The sequence below is a fragment of the Lethenteron reissneri genome, chromosome 20, assembly GCF_015708825.2.
Source record: "Lethenteron reissneri isolate LAM-NWPU_2019-01 chromosome 20, ASM1570882v1, whole genome shotgun sequence".
In the NCBI taxonomy this organism is placed as follows: Eukaryota; Metazoa; Chordata; class Hyperoartia; order Petromyzontiformes; family Petromyzontidae; genus Lethenteron; species Lethenteron reissneri.
Window position 1 is genome coordinate 18,558,799 of NC_083798.1, and position 16,558 is coordinate 18,575,356.

Sequence of the window (16,558 nt, forward strand, 5' to 3'; positions counted from 1 at the left end):
TTCGAATTCGGAGTAGCTGCTTGCAATCGATGAAACCAGGTCGTCAAGTATAGTGAGTTCATGGTCTCAGTCCAGTCACCAATAACTGCACAAATAACCATCACGTAAAATTTGGTTCTGCACTTTAATGTGGCCAAATTCCAGCTGTGCGACTTAAAACATGGGTTTGACTGTGACGTGACAAACCTCACTCTCATATTCGAAGCACGTGGGAAGTGCTGCCCCCTACTGTGATTGGACCGAGGGGTCACTTGAGAAGGGATATCAGCGATCACAGACGAGCAGAGTTGGCCCCGGGCAACACCGGTGATACTTGAAGAGCCTGCATGTCCCCACTTCCCCAATCGTTTCTCACAGCCAGACAGATGCAGAGACAAGAATGAAAAGATATCCCATCGCATAGTGTTTGTACATCAGGAGCACTGATCTGGTTTATTAATAGCATCATTATTACTGCATTATGATTACTATTCTTACAACTACAAGTTAATGATACTGGCGATCCGTACAGGACTATGCATGTATAAATTAAAGAACAAAATACTGTATGTAATGTGTTGTTGTTATCCATGGAGGCATATGGTGCTGTTTAGTATTAAAGGGCTTCGAAACAAAGCAAACTAAGTGGTTCTAGGCTCACCGCCTCGCTGGAGAGAGGAATCTCGCCGACGTGGCACATTTCCTCCGAATTCACCCGCACGGTCCTCAAGACACGAGGCTTCAATCCGTTCCTTTGGTGTCCTTTCACTCATAACTTAATAGAATGTGCAATAATCTCAAATACCACTTTTAAAAACATTATTAAAGACAAAAAAAACTAAAACATTTGGCAGCTTATATATAGTGACCGTCATCGTCAAAGCCATGAGTGCAAATCACAAACGTTTAACGTTACAATAAGGTACAATCTTTTCACTTGCATTCAAGCAAAAGACCATTTCAAGTATTTTCCATGTTGTATATAAAATAATTACATACATACAGCAATAATCTCTTATAACATGGTTTAGACGGCAGGTCTCCACAGCACTAATATCTCACCGATAGTTCAAATCTTTTTTCGGATTTCTTTTTAAGTGCACGAGTGACGCGTTCGGCCGTAATGGTGGGGTGGTCTTTTCAGTCCGAGCCAGATTTCAAAGCCCCAATTCATGAACCCATTCACCTCATCCGTCACATTTTGTCTGTCCTTTTCCAACACATTTTGATTTTCGTTAGTCACCATTTCCACTCCTCCATCGCCCACCGAATTATTAATTCCATAAAAGCCACCCAAGTCACACCCATCACTTTCCATCCATCCCATCGACGCATGCAACCTCCATGACAACCCGCATCTTTTGGCAGCATTGCTCCGGAATGGAAAGACACGCTTACACGTACGGCACAGTACAGTCGTGCGGCAAAAATAAGTGCATCTGCACATAGGGAAGCGGACAGCGCTGTCCAGTTGAAGAGCATTTACAGGCAACAGTGCTGAATATAAATAAGTAAAAGTCGAATGCATTGGGACCTTGCAAGTGTCAACGTGCAGCGCCTTGTTGGAGTAACATAGGACGTCTGTGGTGAGCAGGGCTAGTTTGCAGGGAGAGGGGCTGGCTATGGAGTGGACATGAGTTATAGTCAGTGGCGTATCCAGATATTATGAAACAGGCCCAGCATATGCCACTTCCATATGGTGCTCAGCACCATCGCAATACCATGAACACGAGGTGTTTCCCACGTAGACGGGCAAATATGGAAACACAACGCAAAACAGAGGGGATGCACAACTGCCTCTACGACTCCGCCCACCTTCCTCCAACTCTGTTTATGGACAGCCCACTGGACAAAGGGGTTTATGGTTGTCGCGACTGGCAGGAGAGAAGGGTCAGACACAGCCGCACTCTTCTACAATCATGTTGGGCACGTCCTTCTTCACAATGTTCTGGTCTTCGTCGAAGTAGAGCATGGACATTGCACTCAAGCGGGTCGGGATACAACAGGAGGTCACTGAATTGACCTGGTTGGCATCGCGCAAACGGCTGATGACAGCGCTGTGGAACGAAGCCGCCGTTCCCAGGGTCCCCGCCATGTATGCCGGGCACTGCCCTTCGCAGAAGTTCCCGTAGTAGCCGGGCGGCGCGATAATCCAGTCGTTCCAACCGATGCTGCGGAAGTCGATGTAGAACTGCTTGCGGCAGCAGAGCGACGTCCTGCCGTCACACTCGAGGCCACGCTTGTGCAGCTGGCGCTTGTTGCGCACCTCCCGAGCCTTCATCACCAGGAAGGGCCTCTGTGCGTCGTTGGCAGCTGTCCGGGAGCGCGGGAACGACGCCCGCTGGCACGCACTCGGGGCACGACACTCGCAGGGAAACTCGCCGCAGGCCCCCGTCCAGCGCCGCCTGCACGGCTTCCGTCACCGGCAGACGGTGCCAGCTGCTGCGGTGCAGCGTCAAACGCTTCTCCAGCGGCACCCAGCTGTCCATAAGGGCGCCGCGATGCATGAGGCCGAGTGTCACCGATACTCGGCGCCTCGGCTCGGACAGCCGCAGGTGCAGCCACAGCACGGCGTTGGTCACGTGGAGGCGGCGGCCCATCTCGCTCGCCAGGTGGAATTGCAGCTCCAACGGAGAGTCGCCATCTGCGTGCGTGCGTGTGTTTGTACGGGGAGCGGCGGCACATTGGGTTAACGCATCGTGGTGCAACTGCGTCAACACGAGCGGCGGTGGCATTCGCATGCAATGCCAGTGGGCAAATGGTGCTTGCCTTAAATCAGCAGCTGGGGCAATGGGCTGCGAGCAATAGTTCGTTGTGTACTGTTACAGCCTTGATAGGTGTTCAATGATGGCAACTTGCTCTGAGAGATTTTAGGACTAATTGCAGGCTAAACACCATGCGATGCTGCTGCATACTTTCTCGATGATGGTTCATATCAAGTTTGTTATCGCCCCCCAAAACGATTACAGTTCATCCTTCAGAGCTGAGTTCAACAAAATGCATTTAGATCCAAATGCAATATGATAGAGGTTTCTCAGGAAAACCAAAAATCACTTCATGAGATGTTGCCAACACTTAATTAAAATTGGTATAATCAATGGTAACTGGATCTCAGATGTGTGCCCTGAATCTCAGCACTGCTGGCTCGGTATCTCTGACACACACATTGCATTGCAAGGCTCTTAAGGCACCTGATCCCTCAACATTTTATATCAAGCAACGCCGACTTGCTTGCTGTGCAGCATTCCTTGGCTGATGGTGTGGAACGAGCAATGTGGTCGGAGGGAGGAGTCACACATTCTTATAATGCGACATTATTGGGGTTATAACACACACCTATGAAGATATCGCTAAACTTTAGTCAGCTCTACAGCAATGTGTTCTAGATGCCAATTATTCAGCAACACTCTACAGTAACGCATCCATTTGTGTCACATTAGAATCTGTTGAGGAAAGTATTAGTCCAAGCTGTGTTAAATAATCAGAATCGAGTCAAAGTGTGTTCCTAGTCCAGGGGTCAGCAACCTAAACAACAAGAAGAGCCATTATTTTTTTATTCAGTAACAAAAAAACAATATTGCCAGGGCCGCAATGCGATGTGAATGTGAGGCAGTCCTTAATAAGTAACGTCACAAAGTAGTCCTCAATGAGCCACATGCGGCTCCGGAGCCGCAGGGTGCCGACCCCTGTCATCGTCGAACAAGCGTTGTGTGGCGGTTATGTGCGATGCTGGACCCAAGCCAGTGGATCAAATTCCGCAGTCCTATTGCAGGATAAGCCCTAGTTGAGTTCCCAAAAAGTGGTACTTGTTTATCTGCCCCTATCAGATTCATGTGCTATTTCATACATTATGTTCTCCAAGTCAGCAGATATTTCTAGCTTCTGGAGATGTTTCTTATTAAGAGCACAAAATGTTATCTGGCATACCACCTGATGCCACTTTTATCATGAAGTGTCTTTGGTCTCATTTCACTGGATTTTTTTTAATAACATGTGTGTTCATTTTGATATACACATGCATCGTGCAGTGAATCCATAGAAAATGTAATATAGAAAAGTTTGTAATCCAGCCCGATAAATCCACGTGATCACATGTTAGGTAAAACTCACTTGCAGGAATTATTGCAAGCCATGAGAAACCGATGTTTGTCCTTTTTGTACCATGTTATATTAAATTAAATACATTTTAGTGAAACATTCTCATATATGAGGATTTATAATGAAAGGTGAACGTTTTTTCTCCATAAGTGGCCAACGACTTCCGGAAAACATGCCCATAGTGGAATAAGAATGTTGGATGTTTATATGACAATGGAATTAGTTGGTTGATCTCAGACTTTTGAGCAAGTAAGATTGTGTATGTTTTGTATGCACGGATTTGACCAACTTCAAAGACGACAACAAAGACCCCGTTTTCCCCCAAGGCATCCCATTTGAAGTCAATCAACAGATTATTCTTATATTTTGTCTCCGCTCAACTACTTGAAAGTGCTACCACTAGGCAATGTCACTGCCCATAAGATGACTACGGTCAACTACTCATACAGCGTCCCTCTACAACACGCACAGGGAGAAGAGGTTCTCATCATAAGCAAGGAAAAACACTGGAAGCTGATACCACAGAACTACTCCTATATAATGCTTCTACGTGTCCAGGCAAAGAGAGTTCATCACAGTGAATGATATATTAGTCCCAACAGCTGAAATATGGCAAATTAAGTCAAAAGCCTCACTTACTGTGATGGGGTTCTTTCTGTGCAGTCTTTGGTGACTGGGTTGAGGCTATCAGTTTGTTCACTTGGAGCAATGTTGTAATCTAAACTACAGACTCAAATCCAGGATCTCGGTGTTGTCAGCTCAGTGTCCTAACACGGCATTATAAGTCCCCTAAGCCACTCAGCTACTTATTATCTAGCAATGTGTGTTCCACGTGCAGTACTTTTAGCAGCTTCGCGCCAGTTTGCGTTGTGTTCTTGTAAGGCTATAGTGGAAACACGGAGATAGGCTTGGGGTCATTGATAAGTCGGCCATAGCATATTTCAGTGGCTTGTGTAGCCTTGGGAATTTCTCAAAACATGCGATAGGGAAAAGCAGAGTTTAATGTAAAGCATTTAGTTCAGTCTGGAACATTTCTCAAGAAACAATATGAAAGATAAGCGAAATCTCATCAGCACAATGCTCATGCTACACTCTTGCCAATATTTAAATTACCACATATTAAACACTAGGGGTGCAATAATGCATTGATTCATCATTGAATATCCTTTCTTAAGGCTCACACTTCACGTTTCCATTTATGTGTGCAAGAATCATGTATTTAATACCCATGCAAATGTTCTGAAAATGATATACTGAAGTAACATTTTGGCCAATGGAGCAAACTAAAAAAAACAAAAAGGACTTAAGCCAAATTAAAGTACCCAATAGTGATAACTGTTCGACATGCCGATGAGTGAATCATGAAGCCCCTACGGAACACATGGGCAACTTACACATAAAGGATTCCACGGATGGCTACGCTGTGGTCTAATCTTGTGCCATAAACTGCTGTGGGTGTCTGAAATTCCCGAGAGCTGCTTCTGTGGTCAACAGACATAATTGAGGAGTGTGTATGATAGTGTACTCTTTTAAACTGTTTGTCACAGATGGCACTAGGAATTTAGAAAATAACAACAAACTTTAAATCACTGCTGGCCATAAAAGACTTTGCTGTGAGCGAACCTGCTCGAGTCGATTTCAGAGTTTCTCCCTGCTTAGAGGACAAATGGGACAGCACTGCTCTCCATTGATGGCCTTGAGCATGTGGTGGAAATTCCACATTCGCATGGCAGGCGACGAATATTTGTAATTGAACATTCACTCATGAGGCAAGCTCTCCGATGACAGACACGTGATTGCCCTTAACTAATTCTTCAGTGTGATGAAGTATGGTCAAACAATTACGATGGCTGCTATGATGTAGGGAGACCTTCAGCCGGCAGTGGGTTGATACATTTCTGTAAGTTATTATAGCTGTAATTCCTTTGCTAACCCAATAAATGTGTCATTTTTTGCCAATTCCATTCCTGAGTATTTTTAGATGTAGGAGGAAATTAGAATGCCTGATAAAAACAGCAATGATTGTGAGATTATAACACTCAAACGCAGGTACGTTATTAACCTACTTATTTTACTACCATCTACATAAAATCAATAAATGTATCAAGAAATTGGCCTACGAATCCCAATTGACAGACCCTCCTGAGAAGACGAAGAACAAGAAGAATATCGAGACTCTGTAATACTTGGTCGATTAAATGAAATCGCATTACGATTGACTTGACCGTAATTCGGCTGTTACCCAGCGCTTTACTGCCCGTGACCTGTGACCCGGGCAGTCGGAGGAAACAAACGCGACACGTTATGGGGCACAGCTGTGCGCGTGCCGCGCGTGACTCAACGCAGCTGCGCTGGAACCACGCAATAAAACAATCGCATCCCGACCAGTTTCAGTGTGGCTTTTGGAATCGCTGAAATGTCCGAGCGAAAAACATTGAAACAATGGTACTGGCTAGCTAGCTAAAACCTAGGGCAGTGTTGGAGAGTAAGGTATTAAATGTAGCGTATTACTCTCTCCCCCCCTCACCCACCCCGAACATTAGGTTACTGTAATTAGATTACTCAAGGCAGGCGTTGACAGTCCATCCCGTATAGTTGTCATATTGGTTGTTTTCTTTTTACTTACGTGAGGACAAATTGCTGTTTGTTTCGCGTAAACCGGTTGATTTGTTTTCATATGATTAATTTAGTTTTTCAAATTAGGTTACAATGGAGAAATTATAGGGTTAATGTGAGGTGGGAAACCATTGGATGCTGATCGCTGTGCAAAGTCTCCATTGACAGAACATTTTCCATTATCTACAATAGTGCATGCCACTAAATACGTGTTAATTTGAAAGAACAAGAAGCGACCGTGCAGTTGTAACTGTATTCAAATAATCAGATTACATTGCAGTACTCAGAAACCAAGTAAAGTATGATGTTACTTTACACGTTACATTTAAGAGTGAGGCATTATCAGAATGATTCCTTTCAAAAGTAATCCTTATAATACGGGCTCAACCCACAATACACTCACACTTGAGCCAGCATATCAGACAACAGTTTAAATGCAGCTCCTGGAATCTTCAATTATGTAGAGTGATATCCTGTCAATCTCACCGTGGTTATATTAATGTTAAACACCTTGTGATATTTACTAGAGTAGTGCTGCTAAATAATAAGTATTGTCACTATTTGAATATGGTTTCCAGAGTCTACGCAGTAACATTAAATGTTAAAAGCCATATGTAACGCCTGGAGTGGTGTATATCTCTATTGCCCGCAGGAATAAGAAAAATAGACGTTAGTAAAAAAAAATACGCAATGAAAATGTTTTCGTGCAGGTGTTAAATAAATACGATAACCCTACGTGTCCTGCCATTTTAGGCCACCCTGTATATTTACCAGAGCTTAATAAATAAAAACGGTGCACAGGGAACAGCGTCCGAGGTCCTACAGAGCCTATTGTGCAGCGCACGCCCATCAGTGCGTGCAGTGGACACTGCCAAAACTGCGGTGGCTAGTTACATAGGAACAAAGTTTGCTCACTGAAGTCTAAAACAAACGTAGTGGGGTTTTTTTATCTTTCAATAAAGATATTGAAAACACCTGATAGCAGATACAAATATCTGAAACGGTGTTTTTTGTTGTTGCAGGGATCTCAACATACAGCTTAGCGACAAGTAGTCCTCGTTGATCGTGTTCTCTTTTTGCAATCACAAGGGTTTGAGGGATTGTACCAAGAAGTGAGGGCATTTGTCAAAAGTTGCTTAAAGTTTGATCCTATTTGGTAAAGTTGGGTCAGCCTGGCCATCTACCCCACATTCATTGCTTGAAAAGTTGATGAAGAAGTTCAGCATGGCTTAAGTCCAACTCCTTATCAAGTCCCAAGCCACTAATTTGCAACTCCAAAATAGAACAAGCTTTTTGTATGTCCGCGATATTGCCAAGTCACCGTTGTTTGGAAAATTGCTACCTGTGTAGCACCCTTGCACCAGCTAATACATAAACCTATGTAGTACCCTAAGGTGTGAGCGCATGCTTGCCTACAAGATGTATACCAGATGACCCATACACCTGATTATCTTTGAGTTGATTGCACTGTATTATGGGATATTGTTTCACCTTTTTGAGGAGGCATTGGGCCATATGGCCCTGTATCACCTTGTGGGCACAATAATCTGATAGATAATAACTTATTTCCCTTGTAGTGGTGCCAGGGGCTTTTGCCCCAGTAAATTTTATCCAGCTTAGCATTGCTGTGTTATATCACTTATTATCCTATTTGCCACTCAGCATTTAATCATTCAATCCAACCTAGAGTCCTTTACTTAACCATGTAAAATGCGTGTAACATACATTTATTCACTGCGCTATGAACCCGGCAGACTGAGTTCAGCAGAGACATAACTTGAAAACAGCATAATATGTGTACCTAGGGCAATTGGTGAAGGTGGATTGGGATCAAAACGATGACATTCATTGGCGAACATAGCATTACGGTATGATGGACAGCCTTGGGAAAGTCAAACATGATCATGAAAAGAGCATACTAATTCACCAATTAGTATGAAGAAGTGCCCCATCGTGGAATAGTGCCAGCTATGACATATGGATCACAAATATGAACAGTGAAGAAGAAAATGGAATAAAAAAATGTTAAAGTGCATATCATGCAGAAATAAGCATGAGATGCATGCTTTGAATTAGACTGAGAGACAGACAATGAATTCGACGCCACATACTCAAGTCAGAGACCTCACATGGACAGTTAAAGAAAGCCAAGGGGGGTTTGTGCAGGATACATTGCTACATGGGACGATAGCTGATGGACAAGACTGGTAATGGATTGGCAGCCTAAGGAGAGAACACACCAAAGAGGACAACCATAATGGGGATGTAGAGATGAGATCTGCTCATGTGCCGGAGCCAGGCAGTAATGCTGGAACGCGAGGAATGGTGACTGTGGTGTGGGGAAGCCTTCATCCAGGAGTGGACAAACAATGGCTGATCATGATGATTTGTATCAACAGGTGCATGCTAAGTAAGAGTAATATGATGGCACACTCAAAACAGAGTATTTGGGATTACCTCTACTCGCCATGAGTTTATTACGAGACCACACTCTTTCCCTGGTTCTCTCCCGCACTTTAAATAATGCTGTGTCCATGGCTTTCTATATTTTTCTTTGCTTTCCCACACTAAATATAGTGCACGTTGGCCTCTGCCGTCGTGTAGCCTACCCAAATGAATGGGCGAATGATTAATGAACGAATTATGACTAAACGAATGGATATATTCTGCACGGTGTTGGCTATTACGCCAAAGTGCTACACAATCTTGATTTACAACCTGGACGCAGCCAAGTGGATGAGTGAACTGGTTTTTGTCGTTGCTAAAATATATATTATAATTGGTAGGAACTTCCTGGTTACACCAGCCCACAGGGGATTATTGTGTCCGTCCGTCCGTCGTGCAGGGAGGGGCTGGGTGGGGAGGGGAGGGTGGGGAGGGGCTGGGTGGGGAAGGTGGGGCTGGGTGGGAAGGGTGGGGAGGGGCTGGGTGGGGAGGGTGGGGAGGGGCTGGGGTGGAGAGGGTGGGGCTGTGACCGCCCTCACAGTTGGGCATATTTGCGGAATACACCACGCCGCCGTTGACCCTGGCCATTGACCGAGCAACCCAACGAATGTGTTGTTCAACATCCTCCCCTCGCATCAGTAGTTCCAGGGGTTTTTGTGGAATCAGGCATTAGTCCCACACCGGACTCATCAGAGCAGAAGGGGCGGGGGGAGAGGATTTTCTTTGGGGCAGGGGGATTTTTTTTTAATGTAACAGCTTCTGAGAACACATTTATACTCAGCTGAGCATAACCCTAAATCATTTATATTTGTGTTGGTAATTTCCATGTGTATATGTGTCCTAGAGATCTGAACTTTGGAACCAGCAAGAAAAGTCGAGGGCATTGTTTGAGCTGTGCCTGCAAAAGATTTTGTGTTGTTCATGAGTAATAATCACCTGACCGTGCACTAAAAAGAACGCACAATGTGTTTAGTTTTAGAACTCTGTTGACTTTGACAGAGACTACTGTAAAAAAAAACATTAATGTTTAAACAGAGCCATGTCTTTTTGCGTGTGTTTCTATGTGTACAAGCTTCTACAAAAAATACAAATATTGACAAAGGTCGTCTCATAGGAACCATAATGACTGTTAGGATGACGACATTTGGTGAGATGGGCCTTGAACCTTCTTGCAATAGCAATGTACGTGTGAAAATGCACGCAGTATAACCAACTTCGAATACTACAAGGCCCTTCACGCGTCCTGTCGTATCAATCTTGTGCCGATGGGCAGATGAACATTGCTCATCCACCACAGTGCTTGGTTTCCAGTCACACAATGACTCACCGCTTGCTGTAACTCAATGCATCGTTGTGATTCGGGGGTCACAATATGATTCAGGAACCCAACTATATGTGTATTAACTTATTACCATTGTGCAGCGCGTATAAACTCTTGCGAACGATCACATGCAACACGTACGAATCTAAATTAATCCTTGCTACCACGATGCGATGCATATATCCAAACCATAGCAATATATTTTAATCGATGCATCGTGAAGTAGCCATTTGGCTTTCACCGTCACTGACTCTTGCCACAATCTGCAGTGCACTTCATCCTGAATCCAAAGTCGCAACCAAATGAAAATCTGCAATAAACTGAACATGTGCCAGTGTTTATGGAGTGGACATCCTGCCTGGGTTTCCAAGCCCCCCACCCTTCCCCCGGTTCATTGCCTGTGCAATGAACCCTTCATTCACCTTGGCTGCCTCCTGTTCCCCGGGAACCCGACCGTCGATTTTTTTCCACATGGGCAGAGGGTGAGTGCCGCCGTGCGAGCACTGGGTGGGGACGTGGGAAGAGGGTTGTAAAGGGTGCCTGGCGTGGTGGCAACTCGCTGGGAACGCAGCTCTTTGGAGGAGGCAGGTTTTGTGGCAGCAGTGTTGCTTTGCGACAGAATGCTCAAATTAACAGAGCACTGAATGCCAAATCACGATCGCAAAGCAACACCGCTGAAAGTGATCAGATTATTAAAACAATTAAATACCATATATCTTAGGAGTAACTGACAAATTAGCCCGGGTTTTGCAAAAGCAAAACATTAAAGTAAGATTTGGTACAGTATACAAAATTCAAAAACTAGTATCTTGCACTAAAGACGAATTACCTAAATTATTAACAGAAGGTGTATATCGGATTAATAGTTTATGTGGCAAATGCTATATTGGACAGACGGAATGTAACATCAGCGTCAGAATAAAATAACACCAAATAAATATTAAATTATTTCAAACACAACTGTCGGCAGTAGCAAACATGCTTGCCAACAAGGCCACTCAATTGATTTTGATGTTGAAGTGTTGGGTAAAACTAATTATTACTGGCCAAGACTAATTAGAGAATCCATTGAAATTGAGAGAAATACAAATAACTTTAACCGCTCTGACAGCTACAGGCTTAGTGCGGCCTGGAAGCGTATTATTAAATAATACATATTACAATTCCTTATAGGGGAAACACATACTAATTAACTGATTACTAACGTAGTATATAATTACAATAACCATCTCCCCTCCCTCCGCCCCCTCTGATTTTCTTCACCTGCTTGGGTATAATTGGGTTAAGTTACTGAATATTACACATTACAACTAATCTACAACTGATTACTTACCATAACAATTAACGTATTACTAATCTATTGTATAATTGCAACAACCCCCCACCCACCTCTAATTTCTGCACCTGAGTGGTTATTGTAATTGGTTTCAGTTATGAAATAATACACGTTACATCTAATTACTAATCTACAACTGATTACTAATGATAACAATTGACTGATTACTAATATATTATATCATTACAGTACCGCCCACCCTCTGCCTCAAATCACTGCACCTGAAGGGGTTAAATGATGACGTCACCCTGCTGCTCTATTTCAGACCGGGAGCAGGTGGAGGGCTTCACCATTCTGGTAAATTGCCCGATGATGCTGGATGTAATTACGAGCGAAACGTCGTCGAAACGTCGTACTCAAAAATTGTAAATGTTGTGGATTCACTCTTCAACACATCGGTGGACTAAGTTAGTGAACTATTTGTCTTTTGTCAACGTGACACATTTTCTTGCTGATTGGCCGTGTCGGGTGGTGGAGGGTTATGACACATTTATAAATAACGCGATCTAACCCAAAACCCCTTTATAATGAATAATATTGGTCGCGAAAGCCTCGGGGTCATCCATAAATGACGTCACGCGATTTTGGACGATTTTGACCCCCCCCCCTCGTCACACGGCGTCACAAAAAGTCAGAACCCCGCTCAAATATGACGTCACAAAGCTCTGTCCCCCCCCTCCCCCCAAAAATATAAAACATGCTTCAAATCTCTATAAACTATTGTCATTGTAGTGCGTATTTAATGTGACGCTGCACTCTGTTGCTGTAGGAGAAAACATTTATTAAAAAGTATATTTAATTAAGTAGAACGTGTTGTCTATATTTATTTAAAGTTGCGCATTTTTATGTGACGTCACATTTCTCAAACCCCCCTCCCCTCGTCACACATCGTCACAAATGTCTAACCCCCCCCCCCAGGTGCGTGACGTCATTTATGGACGGCCCCCTACGTGTTAAACGAACAGTGTAATCCCTTTGAAATACACACAAGGTGTGGAAAAAAAAGCCAACAGCAGTTGCTTGCACCGCCAAGTTGCAGCAACATCCGCGACAATATGCGGCGTGCATAACTTATCTGCGTTGGCCACGCGCCCCCATTATATAATGGGGCAGCAGAGCATTAATAGCGCTGGAGGCAGAGTGGCCAGTTGAGAGTCGGATCTCGTTCACAGCACCGAGGTTAGCACGGCGAAACCTCCTGGCCAAGGACTCCCCTAGCGGTGAGCGCCCGTCAGTGAGCGGCGCTGTCACCAGGACATGAGCACAATACGGGGTGGTGGTGGTCGATAGCTGTGGGGATGGCACACGTGTAGACTGCGCTCAGCTCATGCAAAGGAGTTCCACTGACATCGAGCCAGCCACATGTGTATGTAATCTTTTTGTGTGTATACATATATATTTGTTTTAAACAGGCAAAAGGCCATTTCCACCAGACGTCTCTTTTTTCCCCCTAGGCTGAGCAGAGAGTGAATGAGCCTCATGTTTAAAGCTCAGGTTCTCTCCTTTGCATAAGAGACCGTTTTGATTCAGTTGGCTCACACTCGCTTGATGCATAATGGATGGTGTATTGACGCGTTTGATGTCCTTTCTACGACAAAGTGAGAGTAATTGAGATGCATTCATTACTTTGCAGAAGGGACGCGCGGCACAGTATTACATATCACGATGGATGCAGTGCAGTACCCGTGTTTAACAACTTTTTTTTGCAGTTTGCATTTGTCGCGCGATATACTAGAACTCAAATATTGTTAACCTGCGCTCGTCAACGCTTTGTTTATGACCATTTCACTTTAGAGTCTGTGACAGGAATTTATCCCGTACGTGTGTGTGCGTAAGCTGTTTCGATGCACTGGCCGTTCTGCTGTTCACAGATACGAATCTCTGAGACGTACGATTTGCAAATGATACACAGTATATAGACCGTATACTGTATGTCCATCACGGCGCCGATGACATCTGCTCCAACCCCTCACCCTAGAACGCGCAGCTGCGCATGATTATGTCAATGCAGCATTGTATGAACAGTAAAGTTATACTATAACAAAACTACCCCCAGCGCTCATGCAAAGGGCACACTCTTGCGTTTGAACAAAGCAAAGGAGGACTTGAACCTCAATGAAACATTTTTCGCAGAAAAAAAAAAGTATATTTGGCGGACAGGTAATTACTTTCCCGGGGTCTTTTTTTGTTATTTCTCACACCTATTCACGACTGCTCTGAGAAGTGCTGCAGGGCTGTTGTGTGAATTATGTGAGCGGTCACACAACGAAGACAACGGCTCCCTCCTGCGGCCTCTAAGAGACCGTTGGAGGCAAGTGCTGTGCTGTTCGCGAACACGGGGCACACCGGGGGTGGTGCGGTCAACACCACGCCCGGCCGCCTTTGTATTCCCAGCACTGATGGGTTTTTGTTCACACACTGTACCAGGAACTCATTTGAGCATGAGTTGACCAAGGAGAGGCCAGGAACCGGGTCTGAAATATCACTTGCCAATTATGTTAGTTAGCCGTAGCCGGAAAATGAATGCAGTTCGTCAAGTTTGTGGTGCAGTGTGCTAACCTTTTGGCCACCACGAATGGTCAAATACACACACACACACACACTTTCCCACGTATAAGCATGGAAATAACAATTAACTGCCTCTTAGAGCCAATGTTGGCAGAAGGCTCTGAAAACAGTCCATTTCACAGCATTAAATAAAAGGCAAAATGCCATACAAGGGATCGCAATGATTCAGTTATAATAATTTATATAGCGCTTTTAATCAAGCATCTCAAAGCGCTGTAAAGTGCCGGCAATTGGGCTCGCTTGATCAAATGTGCATTTTACAGCAGATAGAGTGGCGACATGCTGCATTCATGCAATGCGGTCATAAACCATGTTGACGATGAAACCGGCAAGAGCTGACAGTAGCCCGACTGCCACAAACATGTGGTCACCATCCCGGCTCTTGACAATTGCACTTGCCGACACTGTTTGAATGCAGATGCAGGAAAGTTCACACACACACACACAAGACAAGACGTACACGCAAGCATCTCTCCGTACACGCTCGCCACTACCCACCTGACTCTGCGAAGCTAATAATCTCAGAGTTCTGCTCGCTGGGGTCGCTTCCACGCGTCGCCTGGTGCTGACGATGATGCTGCTGCTGATGCTGCCCTCCAGCCTGCAGACGGCGTAACGCATTGAGCATGGTGGCCCGTGGCACGGGCTGCGTGATGTTGGGCCGCTCTCGCATCTGGAGTCGAGCGAGGATGTGTCTCTTGACCGCCTCGGTCAGCAGGGATGTGTCGGCACCCGCGTGCTGTTGCTGTTGTTGCTGTTGCTGCTGAGAACCGCACGTCCAACAGCCTCCCGAGGTGGCGCTCAGAGACGCGTTTCGCAAGTCCCTGGCCGGCGTTGCGCCGCTCACTACCGAATTCGTCGTGAGCAGCACGAGCAGGGCCAGCACCGTCATGATGGTTTGCAGCACGGAGCGCAACATGGAGAGAGAGAAGAGAGAGGAAGTCTGGAGGCCCCCGAGCGATGTCTGTCTGCCTAGCACAGTGCTCCTTAAACTCTGTGCGATACACGTCAAATGGCACGCGCGGTTGGACACCGATTTCAGCGCTTGCAAACGCTTCTTTGCCTAATTTGTTGTGCGCGCGTGCGAATTAATAAATATAACTATTGGCGATAACAGCAGCAATCGGAACGAAAACTAAATTGAGGAGCAAAAACAAAACAAAAACGCGCAAAGTTTGTTGCTGTATTAGTTGTTCGAGACAAAGTAATTGGACAACCAAGCCCTAAGTCGCGCAGCAAAGTTCCTCTTAACTTGCCCCTCCGAGATAGAGTCTGGTGCCTCTGTGAGCGCCGTGTCGCCGTGAGCCCTGAGCTACTCACTTCTCCCTGAGCTCCGAGCTGCGAGCTTCTCCTGCGCTTTAGCCGTGAACCCCGGCGGTGCGCGCTTTTAACTGCTCGCCCAAAAGTCATGTCAAGTCACAGTGGCTCTGATGGGCGGGGCCGTCCGCGCGAGTCTGTCTCTGGCTGGCGAGATCAGCTCCAACGCTGCCGCTGCTGATGCTGCTGCGGCTTGGAGAGGATGGGGGTGGCGGTGGTGGCGGTGGGGGGTTGTGGGTGGGTGGGAGGGTGACGCAAAGAAGAGAGGGGAAAGCCCGCCGCGCACGTTGGACGTGTGTCAACTACCCCGGACTTGGCTGTGCGCTGTCTACGGGCATGGTCGGTGTTGTTCCCCCTCTCGCTGTCTGAGATTCACTCATCGGCTGCCGGTGCGGAATGACTGTAGGCGGGCCCGACGGGCGTTGGGGCCGTAGGTAGTCTGCGGCGAGCGAGCGCTGGATGATGGCATGGAAAAAAATCAATATGTGCCTGGAGGCGCTGCGGTGAGCAATGCGTGGGACTGTATTGGTGGGAATAGGTCTGTGTGGTGGGTGACGGCGGGGGCGGTTCGCGGTAGCGCAGTGGTTCACGCACTGCCCTACGAACCCCCGTGATCTTGTTTCGATTCCCGGCCAATTGCGTGTTGTACACGCGGTCTCTCTCCACGCGTGTGTCCTCCCCCCCCACCCCGTGCCTGCTGTCCCGGTGTGTAATATCTGTACAACCTCTATTAATTAAACATCACCAATGGCGGACTCAAATTCGGCCGGCAATAATCATGAGCACATAATTAATAATAAGCATATGTCATGATTCATCAACTGCTGGATGAACGCATCCCCAACACGTCCTCGTCATCCTTTCACGGTCTGAAAGTA

General features: G+C 45.7%; 1 protein-coding gene across 1 annotated transcript; it reads right to left on the reverse strand.

The window, feature by feature from the left end:
• Positions 1-788: 788 nt before the first annotated feature.
• LOC133344909 (inhibin beta B chain-like) lies at positions 789-15,732 on the reverse strand. The gene is given in 3 exon segments (XM_061555237.1): positions 789-2,290; positions 2,292-2,623; positions 14,862-15,732. Coding segments are annotated over 3 exon segments (1,173 nt in total). The 5' UTR covers positions 15,283-15,732; the 3' UTR covers positions 789-1,870.
• Positions 15,733-16,558: the final 826 nt, after the last annotated feature.